General features: G+C 42.8%; 1 protein-coding gene across 1 annotated transcript; it reads right to left on the bottom strand.

The window, feature by feature from the left end:
- Positions 1-1904: 1904 nt before the first annotated feature.
- On the bottom strand, positions 1905-20619 carry LOC112246584 (myosin heavy chain, fast skeletal muscle-like). Its single transcript, XM_024415002.2, has 40 exons — positions 20587-20619; positions 20227-20454; positions 19354-19500; positions 18235-18391; positions 16831-16858; positions 16475-16583; positions 15693-15785; positions 15470-15530; positions 15180-15278; positions 14778-14881; positions 14268-14406; positions 13875-13993; positions 13555-13704; positions 13291-13461; positions 12761-13064; positions 12375-12439; positions 12193-12280; positions 11960-12077; positions 11662-11785; positions 10552-10688; positions 9868-10123; positions 9286-9528; positions 8761-8937; positions 8517-8662; positions 8245-8335; positions 7560-7949; positions 7312-7438; positions 6994-7112; positions 6655-6851; positions 6097-6280; positions 5815-5980; positions 5386-5510; positions 4876-5184; positions 4463-4666; positions 4225-4350; positions 3421-3591; positions 3033-3137; positions 2842-2937; positions 2323-2454; positions 1905-2038 (listed from the first exon to the last, which is right to left on the bottom strand). The coding sequence occupies exons 2-40, from the start codon at positions 20440-20442 to the stop codon at positions 2018-2020; spliced, it is 5814 nt and encodes a 1937-aa protein (XP_024270770.2). The 5' UTR covers positions 20443-20454; positions 20587-20619; the 3' UTR covers positions 1905-2017.
- Between the last annotated feature and the right edge of the window lie 353 nt (positions 20620-20972).

Here is a 20972-nt window from a genome sequence, read left to right as displayed (position 1 = left end):
TCTCTGTTCCCTGTCTCTCTCTCACTCTCTCTCGCTGTTCCCTGTCTCTCTCTCTCTCTCTCTCACTCTCTCTCGCTGTTCCCTGTCTCTCTCTCTCTCTCTCTCTCACTCTCTCTCACTGTTCCCTGTCTCTCTCTCTCTCTCACTGTTCCCTCTCTCTCTCTCTCTCTCGCTGTTCCCTCTCTCTCTCTCTCTCTCGCTGTTCCCTGTCTCTCTCTCTCTCTCTCGTGACAGGTATAGACAAGAAGAACAGAAAACAGACAATTTAGTCGAGAGGTCATCAAAACCATGGAATCTGTTCCCAGAGGGCTGTACACACACACACACACACACACACACACACACACACACACACACACACACACAGAAGCACACTATTTTAACAGGAAAGGGTGAAATTAAATAAATCAATAATTGTAAACATGCATTGACCAGGCCCAATAGGACACTACAGTATGTAGAGAATGGGCCAATTAGGAAGTACCCTAAACCTGCATCAACAATTGTTATTGGTTATTTAAAGAGATTATCCAGTACTTTTGTATACTTTTTAGCCAGTCGTTCTGAAAGTATCACTCACAAGCCCCTGAAAGAGGTCCCTGAAAATGGTGTACTACGTCACATACATTGTGCGTAGATATGTGCACCACCATTGCTTTTTCAATCTCTCTGCTGTGTCCACCGAGCCGTCCGGCCTACCCTGCGACCTCATTGGATAACACCCGGGGAGTGTTGTTGTGTGGCGTTATCTGCGTTGCTCAAGGGAAGAACGACAGATACTTTTCACCTTGTCTGCTCAGGGGTTCAAACTGGCAGCCTTGGGTTACTGGCCCAACACTAGGCCAACTGTAAGTGTATGTCTGCTGTAAAACTCTCTCAATATCGTGTTCGTCATTTCCTTTTCCAATTATATGATCTCTGATAATAACCCAGAAATAAAATCTCACCGACATTTGGTCAGATGCTCGATTACCATTTTGTTTACGTAGTCTGCCCACGGGAGATGAACGTGTTTCTCTTATTTTTGTCCCCCACGATGAAATCGGGGAGGGGACTATGAATCTGACTCTGTCCGTTAGTACGTTCCAACATTCGTACAACGTTAGTCACACACGATGTCTCAGACAGCAGTGGCCGGATTTTTACGATTTGGGTGAATGATGGGTCTTGGCCAGATGGTGGCGCTATAAGAAATTGAAAATGCTAACTTTGAACAGTTCACAGCCTTCACCCCGTTTGATGTTATGAAATTCTGTACATACTGTCGGTCCCTCTCCTCACAATGTGACACATTTGCCTCAGGGCCCCATATGGTCCGCCATTATAGATTTTACACCATTTAGAATTTTGTGAAAAACACTTAAAACGCTACTCTTCTGGCACCGAATGTGGGGGATAACATGTTTACCGTTTTCTTTTTCTTCCCAATGGTAAAGGGTTGAAACTATTTTCTTGATGCTATGAATGGGCAGTCCAGGGTAGACTAGTGGTTAGAGCGTTGCCTAGTGGTTAGAGCGTTGGAGAGGTGGGACTAGTAACCGGAAGGTTGCAAGTTCAAACCCTAGTGGTTAGAGCGTAGAGGTGGGAGGGTGGCTTAGTGGTTAGAGTGTAGAGGTGACAAGGTAGGAATCTGTCGTTCTGCCCCTGAACAAGCAGTTAACCCACTGTTCCAAGGCCGTCATTGAAAATAAGAATTTGTTCTTAACTGACTTGCCTAGTTAAAATAAAAATAAATAGCCAAAGCTCTGTATGAATGTGAGACATTTCCTCATTCTTCGGCTGTTTACCAAAATCAGTGCCCACTGTATTGTTGTTGGAATCCCAGATTGCGCCTTTAATTAAAGCACAATATCTAGTATGAAAAAGCTGTTATCTGAGCAATAAGTCCACAGTCACAAAGGAAGTGTACGTAGGCCCAAGTGTTTTTAATCAATGCCCAACATTTTACCATGAAAATCATATTTTATGCAACACAGGAAAACGAAAAGACTTTAATCTTCAATAGTTTGATCTTCGTTTATTCCGCAGCTTCTTTGCCCTGTAAGAAGAAAGACCAGAACGGGTCAGTTTTCAAAATTTTCATTTTTTGAAGTACCAACTTAGTTTGAATGAATCTTTTTTTGTTGTTGCCCTGATGATCTTGGAGATGTTCAATACATTTGAGTGTAAAAGGTCAGTATGGACCTCAGTGAAGGATGAATCATAGGTGGTGTTGATGTGGTCATGTTTGAACATGAATCAGGTGTGAATCAGGTGTGAATCAGGTGTGATCAGGTGTGAATCAGGTGTGAATCAGGTGTAGGTTCAGTAGCATCTCTGTACCTTTCCACTGTCACGGCTCTTGGCTCTGAGCTTGTTGACTTGAGTCTCAGCGATGTCAGCACGCTCCTCAGCCTCCTCCAGCTCGTGCTGAACCTTCCTGAACTTAGACATGTGCTGGTTGGATGCTTCCTCCTGGGTGAGGGGAAATAGGAGAGCAGAACATCAGCATTCAAATAGGCCCCCGGCCCCCAGGCCCCAGGCCTCCCGGCCCCAGGCCCCCCGGCCCCCAGGCTCCAGGCCCCCCGGCCCCCCGGCACAGCAAATGAATATTCAACCCCCTCTCCTTTAAGTTGCTAACAACACATAGGCATAGAGATGTTTTCGGAGGCACTCAGAAATGTACATAAGTTCTTCAGTTGAGTCAATGTGGACTGATGTGTATTAGCACTTGCACTAAACTAAGTTTTGTAATGTCTACTGAGGGGTTAAACTGTTGTTGATGTGTGCAGAGGGTCCCTGGTTCGCGCCCGGGTATGGGCGAGGGGACGGTCTAAAGTTATACTGTTACACATGACTCACCGCTTCCTCAGCCTGCCTCTTGTAGGCCTTGACTTTCATCTGCAGCTTATCTACCAGGTCCTGAAGTCTGCCAACGTTCTTCTTATCCTCCTCAGTCTGTGGGAGAAGATCAAAGAGTCAATGCCACATAGTTTTACACACAAACCTGTCTGTGTTAGTGTCAAGTGTGTGAAGAAGACACTTTCTGTTACCTGGTAAGTGAGCTCCTTGACTCTGCGCTCATACTTGCGGACTCCCTTGACCGCGTCTACACCTCTTCTCTGCTCGGCCTCCACCTCAGTCTCCAGCTCACGCACCTTTTATGGAAGAAATTAACGTAGGCATTTGAGGTGGTGAAATCAGACGGAACAAATCTTTTCAAAACATGTATATTATTCTAAGTCAAAGAGGCACAATTGTTGTCTGTTTTTATGTAGTTTAACGTTTTGAATATTATGGTCTGTAACGATAACAGCTTTTCATTGTCTAGGTGCATTATTGACAGAATGTCATAACTCGATGGACCTACAGTATGTATTTTATTATAATGAAATAAATGTCCATCATTCAGTCTTTCAATCCACCCTGCTGTTAACTCACCCTGGACTCCAGTTTCTGGAGCTGCTTCTTGCCTCCCTTCATGGCCAGATTCTCAGCCTCATCCAGACGGTGCTGTAGGTCCTTGACTGTGACCTCCAGGTTCTTCTTCATCCTCTCCAGGTGAGAGCTGGTATCCTGCTCCTTCTTCAGCTCCTCAGCCATCATGGCCGCCTGGAATGGTCATTTGTTGAATTTATGCACCAACTGGCACCAATCATAGTCTCTCTAGACAGATGTGTTGCCTCCCCGACAGATGGGTAACCAATGTTCCAGCATACATGGGTTCACTAAAACAACTGTCAGCTTGCCAGAGAGGAAAGGGCGTAGTGGGGCGCTGTAAAATCTGTCCAGAACCCTGCCGAACATTTACAGTTGCTAGCTATATGAAGCATATTTTCAGTTAGTGTATTTTGCAAGTACATGTAAGTAGTTTGCATGTGTCATGATGATAATAGTAATAATAATAATGACTGGCTGTGGCTTTTATTAGCCTAGCTATCTGTGTCCGCATTGTGGGTCTACCTTTGTCATGGTTCCACTGAGATTATTTTTAGGCCCTGCCTGGCCAAACTCACGATTTGTTGGTAGATTTACCTGTCTGAAGAGCACCTTCCCCAAATTGGCCAAGAAAATCTGACACGATTCCCAGACCAAGTGCTGTTGCCCTACATCTGGGATTTCCAACACTACACCAATCATAACTTCCCTCTGAGATCCTTGTTGTGGTTATTAACCAGCCCAGCTACCATTGGCCCTTTAGGACAAATCAAAGTTGACATTATTCAATTGATCATAAGGACTCACATCAGTGATGGCCTTTTTGGCCTTCTCCTCTGCGTTCCTGGCCTCCTGGACAATGTCGTCCACCTCTCCCTGCACCTGCACCAGGTCAGTCTCCAGCTTCTTCTTGGAGTTCAGAAGGCTGGTGTTCTGGAAGAGGAAACGAGACGATTTGTTTTGACGTTCAAGAGAACTTACAAAGTCACAGGGCAGAAATGATGAATCTAAAAGGCAGCATTGTCAAATGGCTTTTGACCCATACCTGGGAGTGCAACAGTCCAACACGCTCGCTGGCGTCTACCAGCTCAGTCTCAGCCACTTTGCGGCCTCTCTCTGTCTGCTCCAGAGCAACTCTCAGCTCCTCAATTTCAGCCACCATCAGGCCGTTTCTGCGCTCCACCATGGCTGCCTGCTCCTTCATGTCCTCTGAGGCACGGACGGCGTCATCAAGGTGCATTTGGGCATCCTGGGATTCACAATGTCATAGGTTCATTAGGACTCATTGGAAAGTAGGGGCGATGGGATCATTCATAGAAATATAAATTGGTAAGAACTTCACCAGTTTCCCTACCTTTCTACAGTATATTAATCCACTCTTCTATTCTTTTCTACAGATTCACAAACAAATACCTCCCCATGTTCAGATGTTTGAGACCGATGTCCCAGTCCCTTTACCTTGAACTGTCCCTGGATGTTCCTCAGCTGTTTCTGGGACTCAGCGGCCTGCCTGTTGGAGTGGCTCAGCTGGATCTCCATCTCGTTCAGGTCTCCCTCCATCTTCTTCTTCACCCTCAGGGCGTCATTCCTGCCCCTGACCTCAGAGTCCAGGGTGCTCTGCATGGAGTCAACCACCCTCTGGCTGTTCCTCTTGATCTGCTCCATCTCCTCATCCTTCTCAGCGATCTTCCTGTCCACCTCGCCCTTAATCTGGTTCAGCTCCAGCTGCACACGCAGAATCTTGGATTCCTCGTGCTCCAGTGTTCCCTGGACAAAGAGAAACAGTCAAACGAATTGTGTTTATTACACTTGGATGTGTATAACACAAGGAAGTAAATATACAGTTTACTCTTAATTTGTGTCATGGGAGGATGGTCAACTTCTCGTTTGAGTCTCGAGCTGAAAAGGTTTTAGAAGCCCTGGGCTAGTGTAACACTCCTTTTCCCATCATACAGTTGTAGTTTGTACCTCAGCCTCCTCCAGAGCGGTCTGGATCTCAGATTTCTCTGTCTCCGCGGTCTTCTTGGCCTTCTCCAGCTCATGGATGCTCTTGCCAGTCTCTCCAATCTGCTCAGTCAAGTCAGAGATCTCCTCTGCACACACAAACAGAGGAGCAGTTTAGACTAGATTTTCAGTGGAAATCACCAATGCTCTCAAGTTGACATTAAATCATAATAACAGTTCATTAAAGAGTAACACTTCATACCGTCTTGCAAATCTAATTGTCCTGCACTTCCTTGAGTTGTTCAAAGGAATACCGATTACTAAATCATAATATTTTAAAGTGTACATAAAAATACAGAGATGGGGTAAAAGTCATTTTGATGATTACGGTTCCTTCCATTTTCAAAACACTCGTCAAAGATGAACTCAATAGAACGTTTTTCAAAATCTCACGTTGCAGGTTCTTGTTCTCTCTCTTCAGAGTCTCCAGATGATCCAGAGCCTCCTCGTAGGAGTTCTTCATCTTGAAGAGTTCAGTGCTCATAGAGCGAGCTTCCTTCTGAGCTCCTTCCAGCTCAGCCTGGCCCTCCTCATACTTCTGCTTCCACTCTGCCAGAACCTAGGAGAATCCATGGGATTTTCATTAGAAGTCAATAATGAAGAGTTTTGAATCAGAAATAAACTAACATTTTACTACAATTGATCACATGTAGCAGGCAGAAAATGCATTTTCACCTTGTCAAAGTTCCTCTGCTTCTTGTCTAGGTTGGCGGCCATGGCGTTGGCTCTCTCAACGTCAATCATGAGGTCCTCCACCTCTCCCTGCAGCCTCTGCTTGGTCTTTTCCAGGGAGGCGCACTTGGAGTTGGTCGCCTCAATGGTCTCCTCAGCCTCCTGCAGACGCTGGGCCAGCTTCTTCCTGTTGGACGATAAAGAGGGTGGTTTTTATTGTGACCGATTTGTTGAAAACAAATGCTACAATAAATGCTTCAAATGCTACAATAAATGCTACAAATGCTACAATAAATGCTACAAATGCTACAATAAATGCTACAAATGCTACAATAAATGCTACAAATGCTACAATAAATGCTACAAATGCTACAATAAATGTTACAAATGCTACAATAAATGCTACAAATGCTACAATAAATGCTACAAATGCTACAATAAATGCTACAAATGCTACAATAAATGCTACAACACATATTGATGTAACATTTTCTCAGAGCCCCCTACCAACCTCACCATCCACACCCTATATTTGAGTTTTTGCTGTTGCGTGCGACTCACTTGGCCTCCTCCAGCTCCTCTGTACGCTGGATGGCATCAGTTTCATACTTAGTCCTCCACTGAGCCACCTCACTGTTCGCTTTGGACATGCCACGCTGCAGCTCTGCCTTGGCCTCCTGCTCCTCCTCAAACTGCTCTCTCAGGAGGTCACAGTCATGGCGGGCAGATTGGACACCGTGAGCCAGTGCGTTTTTAGCCTGTGAGAGACAAAGAGAGAAAGATAAAGACCAGAAGAGTAAAACAAATTGCAGTAGAAGTCTGAGGGTGGCATAGTCACAATCTATTTGAAGATTTGGCTCTAAACTCTGTAGTCGGTGGTGTCCATTTTGGATTCCTTACCTTGACCTCCTCCTCAATCAGTCTCTTCATCTCCTCAACCTGCTGGGTGAAGGCCTGTTTGCCTCTTGTCAGCTGAGACACCAGGGCTTCCTTCTCCTCCAGCTGGCGTCCAAACTCACCTGCAGGGATAGAGGGACATCTTGTTAATGGGATCTCTGTTCACTACAATTAACAACGTATTTTGAGGTATCTTAGGGCAATGTTAGGTGGTGAATAGGACTGTAGAATCTACAGTATGTGGACTGGACTATATAGATGCAGCCTCCAACACGTTATTGTACACTACGTTGGTTTGTTGTTCATTGTTGATGATGGTACCATTTTCTGTAAGGAGTCTGGCCCTCTGTCCACTGATGTCGTTGACCTGGCGAACATTCTCATCATTCTTAGTCTTCAGCTCACTCAGCTGGTCCTCAAGAGTACGGCACATCTTCTCCAGATTGCCCTGTTAGTGAAACAAGTCCCAACATTACTTTATACATGGGACTCTTGTCAACTTCAGTTCACTTGAATATTAATGAAGTTGATCCCCCTCAACACTGCTTGACTAAAACATCACCACTCACCTTAGCCTTGGCGACAGCCTCCATGTTGCTGGAGAGGTCATCAATCTCCATCTTGTACTCACTCTTCTCTTTCTCCAGCTTCTGCTTGACGCGCTGCAGGTTGTCGATCTGCTCCCCGAGCTCAGCCACACTGTCGGCCTGCTTCTTGCGCAGAGCGGCGGCTGTGGCCTCATGCTGCAGGGTGGACTCTTCAAGATCACGACGCAGCTTCTGAAACTCAGCCTCGCGCTTCTTGTTCATCTCAATCTGAGCAGCAGTGGCGCCTCCGGCCTCCTCCAGCCTCTCGCTGATCTCCTCAAGTTCCCTGGAGAGATCGGCCCTCTGCTTCTCAACCTTAGCCCTGGCAGCACGCTCAGCCTCAATTTCCTCCTCCAGCTCCTCAATACGGGCCTAGAACAGGGAACAGGAGCAGGGGGGATGAACACTACAATACAGTTGAAACACGAAAGAATATGAGTTTGTATATTTTGTATAAATGTGTTAATAGAGAGTCAGTTACACTAATATATTAAGTAGACAGTGTCCCATGTGTCAAACCAAAACCACAAAGGTAAGAAGCACCATCTTCCAATCTACTGAGCCATCAGAAGCCACAAGGAAGAATGTGTGCTATCAGAATACATCTTCTAAGGAAATGATTCAGGTGTGTTCTTTCCTGTACTGGAGCTTAGACCCTGTACTGTACCTGGAGTTCCTTGATCTTCTTCTGCAGCTGAGCTCCCAGAGACTGTTCATCCTCTATCTTGCTGAGGAGCTGGGTGGTCTCAAAGTCCTTCCTAAGAAACACAAACAAGTCGATTGCGGAGTTGGTTTGATAGTGTAAAGGGAGAATATCCTACCATTCACTTTGCTTTTAAGAATCACGTGCAAATGCTAATTGATAATTACAAGAATATGTCAAGAACAACCATTATGATCAATATGGCAGTGATACTGTTGTCATTTATTTGTGTTTACTTCTTGATTTTCTCATCAGCTTGCTGCTTGTCATTCTCCAGGTCCATTATGGACTCCTGGGCCAGTTTCAGATCTCCCTCCAGCTTTCTCTTGGCTCTCTCAAGGTCCATACGGAGCTTCTTCTCTTGCTCCAGAGAACCCTCAAGCTACAAGATAAAAACAGACATGTAATGTTCAAATCTAAACAACTGAAGATAATATCATCTTGCATACTATCATGGCTAAAATGTCAAACTCCACTCACGTCGTCCACTTGCTGTTCCAGCTTGGTCTTGGACTTGGTCAGAGTGTTGACTTTGTCCTCCTCTGCCTGCAGGTCGTCCAGTGTCTGCTGGTGAGCCTCTTGGAGGGCTTTCTTCTCTTTGGTCAGCTTGGCAACACTCTCATCCATAGACGCCATCTCCTCTGTCAGGTTTTTAACCTGAAAACAGCACCAGCCAAAATTAGTCATTGGTCATATCACTATAAAGGAGAGATTGAGTTAGATATATATTTAATTAATTTCATTCAGATTAGAAATGCCAACAAATACTGTACTATAGATTCAACACTAGATGGCAGTGTACTCCGGTGTACTAAGGGGAAGCCATAAACGAGGGGGGAGCAGAACATGCAATGGATGTGGGGAGTAACCTGAAACTGACATTCCATTATTTTGGGTCTTGATTTTCCCTGCACCCACAAAAGAACTTCGATTCAATTTCTGTTTAGCTACATTTTGAGTTGGTTATTGTTTGGATTATTGTTTTGTTAGACCGTCTATGATTACCTTGTTTTCGGTGGCGTGCTTCTCCTTCTCCACTTTGGCCAAGGTGAGCTCCAGGTCATCAATGTCCTTCTTCAGCTCAGAGCACTCATCCTCCAGCTTCCTCTTCTTGGCAGTCAACTCAGCATTCATCTCCTCCTCGTCCTCCAGCCTCTCGGTCGTCTCTTTGAGTTTGGCCTCCAGCTGGATCTTGCTCTTGATGAGCCCCTCACACCTTTCCTCAGCATCGTTCAGATTCTCTGAATCCTGGTTTCAGAACAACAGAAAAACATCTACTTCGTGTATCACCAGATGGACGTAATTTAGCCAAAGAGGTCAGAGCAAATCAATATAAATGCATGAAATATATGTAGCCTAGGTAACATAGGACATAGAAATACCCGACTTAGCCACATATGTCACAGTGTGATTGTGTGTGTGTGTGTGTGTGTGTGTTTGTTCGTGCGTGTGTTCGTGCCTGTGATCATGTGTGTGTGTGTAAATGTGTGTGTAAATGTGTGTGTAAATGTGTGTGATCATGTGTGTGTAAATGTGTGTGTAAATGTGCGTGTAAATGTGCCGTCATGACGGTCGTTGGTCACTCACAGATGAGACTTGAAGCGCCAGGTCTGCCCTCTCCTGCACCAGGGCCACTAACTTCTCCTCCAAATGCTTCTTGGTGGCCAGAGCCTTGGCCAGGTCCGACGTCATCTTCTCATAGTTCTCCTTCATGTTGGCCAGCTCCTTCTCCGTCTCGGCGCTCTGCAGCAGGGGCTTGATCTTGAAGTACAACTTCATCCACGGCCAGGTTTTAACATTCATGAATGAACGGATGTTGTACTGGATGGAGAAGACGGAATCTCTGGTCGACAGAAAGGACAGAGTGACATGTTTAATGACGCTACATTCTGGTATTCAAAGAACCACAAAATGGGGCACCCCCCCCCCCCTAACAAAACTTTTGTGTACAGCTAAGAAATGGGGCTAGGGAAAAGTAACCCCTCTTGATTTCATAAAACAGCTCTTTAGATGTGAGGACTGACAGCTCATGTTAAGGCTCATGAGGCATTTTATATTCTTCAACAATGAGTGGGCAAATATCGCACATTTAAAATGACAATTCAACCAGCTTTTCCAAACTACAGCTTTAATAGAACACTATAAGACGTATTTCCTCATTCTGATCACATCACATTCACTATGTGAGTGTGTATATGTATTCACTATGTAATCACAATGCATGAGATACAGCTGCTTGACAGAAAGCTTTGCATGTCTACTCTTCCTCACCTCCTCTCCATCATCTTGGTGAACTCTCTCCTCATGAGGAATCCACGGCTGAGAGCCTGGACCATGCCGACCAGAGAGGCCAGCTTCTCGTCTCTCATCTCCTCCAGGACACCCAGCAGACCGGCTTTGAAGAACACCTGAGACACAGGTTAACATGGTCCATTATGAAACCACAGTGAGATGGTGACAGATAAACAAAATGGGTTGAATCAAAGGAAGAGGAACAACACCACTAGATTGATTTGAACAACATGAACATTGCGATGCTTACAAACAAACCACGTTATAGGTTGTTTCCAAGTTGTTATTGTAGAGCCGTAGAGAGTTAGTGAACACAGATACAGAAAACTGCATCCATCCCTCTCTAACACAACACACATGGGGCGGCAGGGTAGCCTAGTGGTTAGAGCGTTGGACTAGTAACCGGAAGGTTGCAAGTTCAAACCCCCGAGCTGACAAGGTACAAATCTGTCAAATTTTGCCCCTGAAAAGGCAGTTAACCCACTGTTCCTAGGCCCATCATTGAAAATAAGAATTTGTTCTTAACTGACTTGCCTAGTTAAATAAAGGTACACATTTCTCTTCTGTGCTTGTGATGTACGACTTTGTAGAAAACAACACTGATGTTTTTACAGCATTCCTTACTTAAAGGGGCACTCTGCAATTTCCACATCTATTTTTTGGGACTGATAAATGAAGTAGCTGTACCCATTGATTCTTGAAGAATATAACAGATAAATGACTCGTGAGCTTAGTTCAACTGTCATACTCCATCAGAACCCCAAAATATTAGCTTGTTTCACTCGGTTGTTTTTAAACTAAGTAAGTGTAAAAAAACACTATATAGCCTAAAAACGGTTAGAACTATACTTTTGATATGGATGGTCAGTCCTTACGTCCGTAGCTCAGTCATTTCTCCAGCCACATCCCTCAACTTTTTACCAAAACTGAGGCTGGGAGGACACTATGTAAATGTTTCAACTGCTGATTGCCACTTTAAATTAAGAAAATAACGGGGGAAACGGATGAACTGGAGAGATGTTGAATGGTTAGCGTTTAAATGATCACTGAAGTTTTGTTGTCCGCTTTTGCAGGTTGTATGTGACTGACCTTGGTGTGTCCAAACTTGTAATCATCGTGATTCACATCAATGGAACCAAGCAGCTTCTCAGAAGCCTTCTTGTTGTCCATGAACTGGCCCTCGGGGATGACGCTGGCATTCAGTACTTTGTACCTGAATGAGGAGAAATGTTAAAAGAATATCTGTTAAGTTGTAATAGGGTAATAGGTCAATTATATTACATAAAAGGTAAGACTACTCTGATGCTGTTAAAACCCTTGGAGCAGATCTTTCTGTGTGTGCGTGTCCATGCTTGCATGTGTTTATTAGTGTTTGTGTGTTGTGTACCTCTGCTTGAAGTCAGCATAGATGATTCTGCTGGGGAAGCCCTTCCTGCAGATCCTGATCCCCTCCAGAACACCATTACACCTGAGCTGGTGGATAACCAGGAAGTTCTCCATCAGACCTGGAAACACAAACCAAGTCTCTTTAAATACTCATAAACAGGTTAAAGATGAGTTGGTTAAGGTTACTGATACCGAACTGATAAGATGTCATATTTAACTCAACATGTATAGTACCTGGAGTCTTTGACTCGTTGGGGATCAGGCAGCGCACAAAGTGAGGATGAGTGCTCCTCAAGTTGGTCATCAGCTTATGTAAGTTCTCCTGGAAGAGGGTTACAAAGCATTTTCTCAGAAATCATTCATGATAATCAATGCACTTTTTAGAAGGACTGAATATCCACATTTCAGAAGCTCACCCTGAACTGGGACGACACAGTCTGCATGGAGCCACCCTTCTTCTTGCCTCCTTTCTTGGTATTATCTATTCAAATGGGCAAAATAAAAGATAACTAGACAAGTCCATTTCCTGTAGCGGGAGGAATAAATAGAATCATAAGAGTATGTAAGAAATCTATGTGTGGTGTTGTCTTCAGCAAGCACACTAATTATAAATGAGACAATCTGGGGGTTAACTTCACACTCATCTTAATGCAAATGGTGCCAAAGAGATAACACCAATTAAATGTACCCAGTGAATAAACCTGAGAAATTGTGATTACATTCCAAGACTTTAAAGAAAATGTGGGTCTGAGTTTGTAACTTTAGTGCTTAAATAAATATTTTGTCGTGATGCTAGTCTTACCCTCAGGTGGAGCTGTGGGATACAGGGCGACCAACAGTTTGACTGATGACTTCCCGTACAGCTGAATAACTGAATCGTTCAGGGGGTCCTTGTTCTTCTCCAGCCAGCCAGTGATGTTGTAGTCCACAGTGCCGGCGTAGTGCACCAGGGAGAAGTGGGCCTCTGCCTTGCCTTTGGCAGGCTTGGGCTTCTCAAACGCCTTGGTTTTGCCAAGATGCTGGGAGTACAGCTTGTCCTTGAAGGTAGTGTCTGAAGACTTGGGGAACATGCACTCCTCTTCAAGGATGGAGAAGATGCCCAATGGCTTTACGAAAAGAGACGTACATCAAATTAGTGATATTTACATTTAGGATCACATTCGTTCCTTTAGAAAACATGCTATTATAGGATTATATTCACTTAGGGGCAAATAAAATGAAACATATTGAGTTATCGACAGTCAAATACGTTATACCCCAGTGATAATATCTCTCACAGCAATCCCTATCAGCTTTGCTGTTGTGGTCCATTATATTCCTCAGACAGTTTACCTTCTCAATAAGCTCAATGCAGGCAGCCAAGTCCATGCCGAAGTCAATGAAGGCCCAGACGATTCCCTCCTTCTTGTACTCCTCTTGTTCCAGGACGAACATGGTGTGGTTGAAAAACTGTTGCAGTTTCTCATTGGTGAAGTTGATGCACAGCTGCTCCATGCTGTTGTACTGTTGAATTTCAGAAGGGATCATTTCATCATTATACAAGGCTGTAATCCCTCTCAATCACAACGAATTGTCTTGTTCTGGTCTCATACTCACATCAAAGATCTCAAACCCGGCAATGTCCAACACGCCGATATAGAACTGCCTTGGATTCTTGGTGTCCAACATCTCGTTGATGCGGATGACCATCCACAAGAACATCCTCTCATAGATGGACTTAGCCAGGGCACTGACTGAGTTATTAACCTGCAATGATAATACCTCAAATGAATACCTGCGATATTGACCGTGTCTAGTGATAAGGTGATGAGAGCTTGGGGGAAAACAACATCACTATTCAACAAAAGCTATGCACTTCTTTCCCAAAATAATTGCGGTGGTGAGAAAATGGTAGATGCTGTGTTTGACTGCCTTACCTGAGGCACGGTCTGTCCCTTAGTCACATACTCGTTGCCGACCTTCACTCTGGGGTAGCACAGAGCCTTCAACATCTCCGCTGAGTTCAGGCCCAGCAGGTAGGCGATTTTATCAGCCACTGGAGAGAAAACGAACAACAACAGACTCAGGCACACAAGATGTTTCTGATGTCACACTAACAAAACAGTTTGGTCAACTCTTGTGTGGGTTAGGTTTTGATTTTCACCCATATCCATTTCAAATCATTTCTGGAGGTTGAAATTTGGTCTCCAAAAATGATCTCCTACCTGACTTTCATGTGGCACTGTCTGTTTAACATGTTCTATTTCTCTGTTGGGGACTCGGAATGGGACTAATACTCTACATATCGTATATCTATGAGTGGGACTCACCCTCTGTGCCGTCTGGCTCGGCCTGCTCCTCACGCTGCTTCTGCTTGAATTTCAAGTTTCCATGGTGCAGCACAGCTCCTGTCAGCTTGTAGATGCCCACCTTCTCCTCATTAGTGAAGCCCAGGATTGTAATGGCATCCTGGCATTAGACAGGAAGTACAACAGCGATGAAGTGAACAGCCGATTGCTCAGTTCCAGCTCACTCCAGAACAAATGGGATGGATAGATTTCACTGGCTTCTCAGCTCCACATCATTACGCTTGGCCAACACACTAGTAGATGGCAGCACAAAAGGAGTTTTACATTGTTCCACAGGGCACTTAGTGGCACTCTCTTGTAGATGTTTCACATGTATGTGCCTCAAGGTGAAGTCTGAAGGCATGAAGAGTGCCTGAGGCACATGCCTAACTAACACAAGGCATTTAGTTGGAATTGCACAATGTATTCAGTGTGTATGGTGGTCCTACCCATTCCGTATGTAGAGTTTGGTTAACCCTTTGTATAACTCACGTCTGTGGCATCCAGCTCTTCCTTGTCGTCGATGCTGGCCACAGTGATCTGTCCCTGACTGCACATGGGGAAGTCATAGGGGTTGGTGGTGATGAGTGACATTTCTGCGGACAACAGAGAACGGCCTGTCAGTTAAATCGCTCAGAATTCTTCTGTCCTACCTTCACAGTATCTCTCCCTCCTTTACTCAATACGTGGGACTCTAGGATACAGTGTATAACAAATAGCATTATAAAAGGCTCCTGGACTGATGCAGCACCGTGCATTACTTCATTGATCTTCCCCCAAAGACCTGACCCATGTCTAGATGTCTTGTTACCTTGGATGTACTCATTGTAATAGTATTTTTTATCTTATTTTACATGTTCCACAGATGGAGGTGGAACCTCTGCTTTGACATACCAACTATCTCAGGTTTGTGGTTGGTCATCATCTGGAAGAAGATGTGGTAGCCTCTCTCATCGGGCAGCTGGAAGGACACTCTGGACTTCTCTAGCAGGTCTGAGAGAGAGAGAGAGAGAGAGAGAGAGAGAGAGAGAGAGAGAGAGAGAGAGAGAGAGAGAGAGAGAGAGAGAGAGAGAGACACAGACACAGAGAGAACATGAGATACAAATAAATGTGATGATATGATCTCCAAAAAAGTATCTCTTTGAATTTAGAAAAGCATTGAGAAACAAGGAAAACCAACTCACAGGTCTCAATGTCAGCTTTAGCCAGTTTTCCTCCTTGGAAGTGAATCCTGATGAATTTACCCTGTTGTAGAACATGGAGGTTAGAGGTCAACTAAATACATGTAACATCTTACTTAATAGATTTACAGTTTGTTGAGAACTACTGAAACTAAAGAACTAGAGAACTACTGAAATAAATGTTTCCAATATAAGATAACTTCCACAATGTGCCATTTATACTTACAAAGCGAGATGAGTTGTCGTTCCTCACTGTCTTGGCATTACCGTAAGCCTCCAGCAGAGGGTTAGCAGCAATGATCTGATCTTCAAGAGACCCCTGATCGAGACAAACACAAGTTTGGCCATCAGACTATTAAACAGCCACCACTAACATTGAGTGGCTGCTGCCAACATACTGACTCAACTCCAGCCACTTTAATCATGGGAATTGATGGGAAATGATGTCAAATATATCACTAGCCACTTTAAACAATGCTACCTAATATAATGTTTACATACCCTACATTATTCATCTCATATGTATACGTATATACTGTACTCTATATCATCTACTGCATCTTTATGTAATACATGTATCACTAGCCACTTTAACTATGCCACTTGTTTACATACTCATCTCATATGTATATACTGTACTCGATACCATCTACTGTATCTTGCCTATGCTGCTCTGTACCATCACTCATTCATATATCCTTATGTACATATTCCTTATCCCCTTACACTGTGTATAAGACAGTAGTTTTGGAATTGTTAGTTAGATTACTTGTTGGTTATTACTGCATTGTCGGAACTAGAAGCACAAGCATTTCGCTACACTCGCATTAACATCTGCTAACCATGTGTATGTGACAAATAACATTTGATTTGATTTGATTTGAACTGGTAAAGCGGTCAACTTTGTTTTTCTAGATTTTTTTTTTTAACATTAATTTTCTTTGAAACAGATTTTGACACCCAACCAAACTGAAATGTGTTAAAAAGAGAAACATAAGCACAACCTACCTGCATTTTGCTGGGGTCTACTTCCTTCTTGGCGCCAGACACTGCAATGGTGGCAAAGTACTGAATGACACGCTTGGTGTTGACAGTCTTTCCTGCACCGGATTCTCCACTGGTTTATATGACAGAGAAAGAGGGGTTTTAGTTACATGTTTGAGTGCACAATTGGCTTTCACTAAGAAATAGCATTGAACAATAACACTGTTGACCTGTTTTCTAACATAAATAATGAACAAATATTTCTCATTATTACACATTGCCTAATCCATTCATAATGTCATGTACGTTTTTCACACCAAGTCACCAAACATATTACAATAGAAACCATTTGTCAATTGACATTTTAGTAAACAACTTACGTAATCAGGACGGACTGGTTCTCGTTATCTGGAACCAAAATACATATTGCTTATCATACCCAAGCAGCATTATGGGTACATTATAGCATTCATAGCATCATCATGAATTTCAGTATGGAACATTCTCCATTCAAGGCTACTGAATGGACAGATATTTCCAGCAAACTGTTCTGACCTAGACTAGAAAACACTAGATACACACTTAGAAAAGAGGGTTCCTCAAGGGTTCTTTGGGAAGGGTGATGGTTCTATGTGGAACCATAATGACTCAGAGAACCCTTTGAGCTCTTCAATGGTTCTTTGCAGTTGAGAAAAGGTTATTTCCTTTTTTTTAGTGATAATTCAAATGTAGGGGTGGCGGCTCATTAGAATAGTGAGACTGTCCTTCCAGTTGATCTAATCTGTTGTGTACTGCCATCACAATGTAGGGAGCCTAGTGGTTAGAGTGTTGATCCAGGAACCCGAAAGGTTGCTCTTTTGAATCTTTGCGCCAACAAGGTTAAAATTGCTCCAGGTTTACCTGTGATAATGGCTGACGATGGCCATGACCCCACTCTCCGAGGGTGTTTGGATAATAATAATATATATATATATATATATATATATATATGGGCAAATATAAGAACTCACCAAATTATTATTATGGCCAGTGCTTGTGTCTTGTGAAAGACTAGTGTGTGGTCTTGCGTTTTTTTTTGAGAACTAAAATCAGTGTTTTTTTAAAATTCTCTCCATAGGAAGAGAGCTAACACACACATGTATATATATATATTCTCTCCATAGGAACCCCTTCGTTCCAGAGCTAACACACACATATATATATATATATTCTCTCCATAGGAACCCCCTTCGTTCCAGAGCTAACATACCTGATTTATCTTGTCAATTAACTAATAATAAAACCTACAGAATTGTAACATATTATGACTAATCAGAAAAAAAGAATCCTTATCGTTGTTCAAAAGGTTCTTTGTAGAACCGTTCTCCATTAAGGTTCTATAAAGAACCATTTAGGAGGTTTGTATACGGGACCAAAAAAAGGTTGTAAATGATACCTTTTTGCTGTTCTCTTTGTAGAACCACAAAGGTTCCATTTACAACCGTACGAGTATGGTTCTTTATAGAACCCTCAAGAAAGGGTTCTACATAGCACCAAATAGGGATCCACTATGGTTACAAGCCAAATAACCCTGAATAGAACCATTTGTTTTAAGTGTGTACCTCTCTAAAGCATAGTTTTACTTTCATCCATCCATCCATCCATCCGTCCATCCGTCCGTCCATCCATCCATCCATCCATCCATCCATCCATCCATCCGTCCGTCCATCCAGCCGTCCATCCATCCGTCCATCCATCCATCCGTCCATCCATCCATCCATCCACCCATCCATTAGAGCTCATACCAATCTGCATGAACTGAAAGGCGTTGTCAGAGACGGAGAAGATATGGGGTGGAGCCTCCATCCTCTTCTTCCCTCTGTAGGCGTTAACAACCTCCATGTCGTACACAGGAAGCCACTTGTAGGGGTTCACCGTGGCACAGAACAGCCCAGAGTAGGTCTGGATGACAGTGATCATTAATTAATTAGTTAATTAATTAATTAATTAAATTAGGTGATTAACAAAATCTGATTGACTTTCACCTGGATTCATGTGAGGATGTGGGTGTACTTTGATTATGTGGGTGTGCAGTATTGGTATGTGTAGTACTGTATTGGTATGAGTAGTTCTGTATGTGTTAATGTGTAGTAACTGTATGTGTTAATGTGTAATACTGTATTGGTATGAGTAGTTCTGTATGTGTTAATGTGTAGTAACTGTATGTGTTAATGTGTAGTACTGTATGTGTTAATGTGTAGTACTGTATGTGTTAATGTGTAGTACTGTATGTGTTAATGTGTAGTACTGTATGTGTTAATGTGTAGTACTGTATGTGTTAATGTGTAGTAACTGTATGTGTTAATGTGTAGTACTGTATGTGTTAATGTGTAGTACTGTATGTGTTAATGTGTAGTACTGTATGTGTTAATGTGTAGTACTGTATGTGTTAATGTGTAGTACTGTATGTGTTAATGTGTAGTACTGTATGTGTTAATGTGTAGTACTGTATGTGTTAATGTGTAGTACTGTATGTGTTAATGTGTAGTACTGTATGTGTTAATGTGTAGTACTGTATGTGTTAATGTGTAGTACTGTATGTGTTAATGTGTAGTACTGTATGTGTGTAATGTGTAGTACTGTATGTGTTAATGTGTAGTACTGTATGTGTTAATGTGTAGTACTGTATGTGTTAATGTGTAGTACTGTATGTGTTAATGTGTAGTACTGTATGTGTTAATGTGTAGTACTGTATGTGTTAATGTGTAGTACTGTATGTGTTAATGTGTAGTACTGTATGTGTTAATGTGTAGTACTGTATGTGTTAATGTGTAGTACTGTATGTGTTAATGTGTAGTAACTGTATGTTTTAATGTTAATATTTTATGTTCATGTAATTGTGGATGTTTATTCAGGTTTCTTACATAGATCATCCATGCTGCATAACGCTCTTTGAGGTTATACAACACAGAGGCTTCATTCAGGTAGGTCATCATGGCCATGTCCTCAATCTTATCGTATTTAGGGGGGTTCATCTGGTAGACGTCTGCCTCTTTGAACTCTTTTCCTTCCTGAAACAGTCAGAAATCTACATTACACACAGATCAAACAGGACTTGACTGAATGCTTTTTTTAAATACATACCTCCACCCACTGACTATACAAAACATTAAGAACACCTGCTCTTTCCATGATATAGACCAGGGATGGGTAACTTTGATGAGGGTGTGGGCTGCCAGCTTCCCATCCTTGACATAGACTGACCAGGTGAAAGCTATGATCCCTTATTAAGGTAACTTGTTAAATCCACTTCAATCAGAGTTGATGAAGGGGAGGAGACAGGTTAAAGAAGGATTCTTAACCCTTGAGTGGATTTTGTACCATTAATTTTCCAGACACTCCTATCAAAAGCCATTTACAGTAGTGAGTTTACACATTTTCATACTGGTCCCCTGTGGGAATTGAACCCACAACCCTGGCGTTGAAAATGCTATGCGCTACCAACTGAGCCAGATGGGACCAGAGGATAAAGGACTAAATATTTAAGTTGAATTGAACGGGGTATGGTAGTAGGTGTCAAGAACTACAACGCTGCTAGATTTTTTAAATGCTAGAAGTTTTAAATAACAATGATAAAAATTATATTTGAAGGTTATATTCTGTTTACACAAAAAACAAAGCAATGATTTTTAATCTATATTTTGTTACAGATTTTTTCTTTTCATGCTGATGTTTTTTTTCAATAAATAAAGTAATTGCACAAAATTGAACTTGAATACTTTTCAAATCAGCCTTACCTGCTTGGTGCCGTCAGGATTGGTGACTGTCACAGTACACTTTCCATCGGCCCTGTCAGTGACCAAACCCTTAAGGTACAGCTCTTTGACGTCTGACACATAACAAGCGTTCTTTGAGTCAAAGGGTGCAGCTTGTGCCTCCATCCTCTCCTTCTCAGGCTTACGGAGGTATATGGCAGCCTTGCCGTAGATTTGCATCTCAGCGTCCGTACTCATGGTGACGGATTACTAGGAAAGAGGCGAAACAAGACACGTGATTGATTCTGTGGTGCTTCCTCCACCGTGAACAGAGTCAGGTGAAAGGTATCTCACAGAATATTTTCATCATTTTTAAATATGAAGACACAAACCATTCCTCACCTTGTTTTTCCCCTCCTACAGATGAATTTGTACTTCTTGGAGGAACCTGTGAAACGTTAGGGTGTTGTGAATACGCACAAGTCTAAAGTCCTATCATTTAGCCCCCGAAGTGCTAGAAAACGGCGCCCTTCGACTCAATCATTACGGTCATGTCCATTTCAACTACAGGTGCAACTGGTCAATTTAATTTTCAAGGTGGCAACTCACTTTATGACATATTCTGTCAAGAATTCAAATAAATACGCCTGAAAATCCACTTACATTCTAGACCAACCCCTAACTTACAAACAAGCACAGGAGCAACATGTTTAACCACAAATAAAAGATTTTAAGTTAAAAAACATTTAAGTTAAATTAAACACCTTTTTTTTAACTAACATTTTAAA

This window comes from Oncorhynchus tshawytscha, linkage group LG04 (assembly GCF_018296145.1).
Source record: "Oncorhynchus tshawytscha isolate Ot180627B linkage group LG04, Otsh_v2.0, whole genome shotgun sequence".
Lineage (NCBI taxonomy): Eukaryota > Metazoa > Chordata > Actinopteri > Salmoniformes > Salmonidae > Oncorhynchus > Oncorhynchus tshawytscha.
The sequence above is the reverse complement of the archived record's forward strand: the minus strand, read 5'-3'. Positions and strand labels throughout refer to the sequence as shown.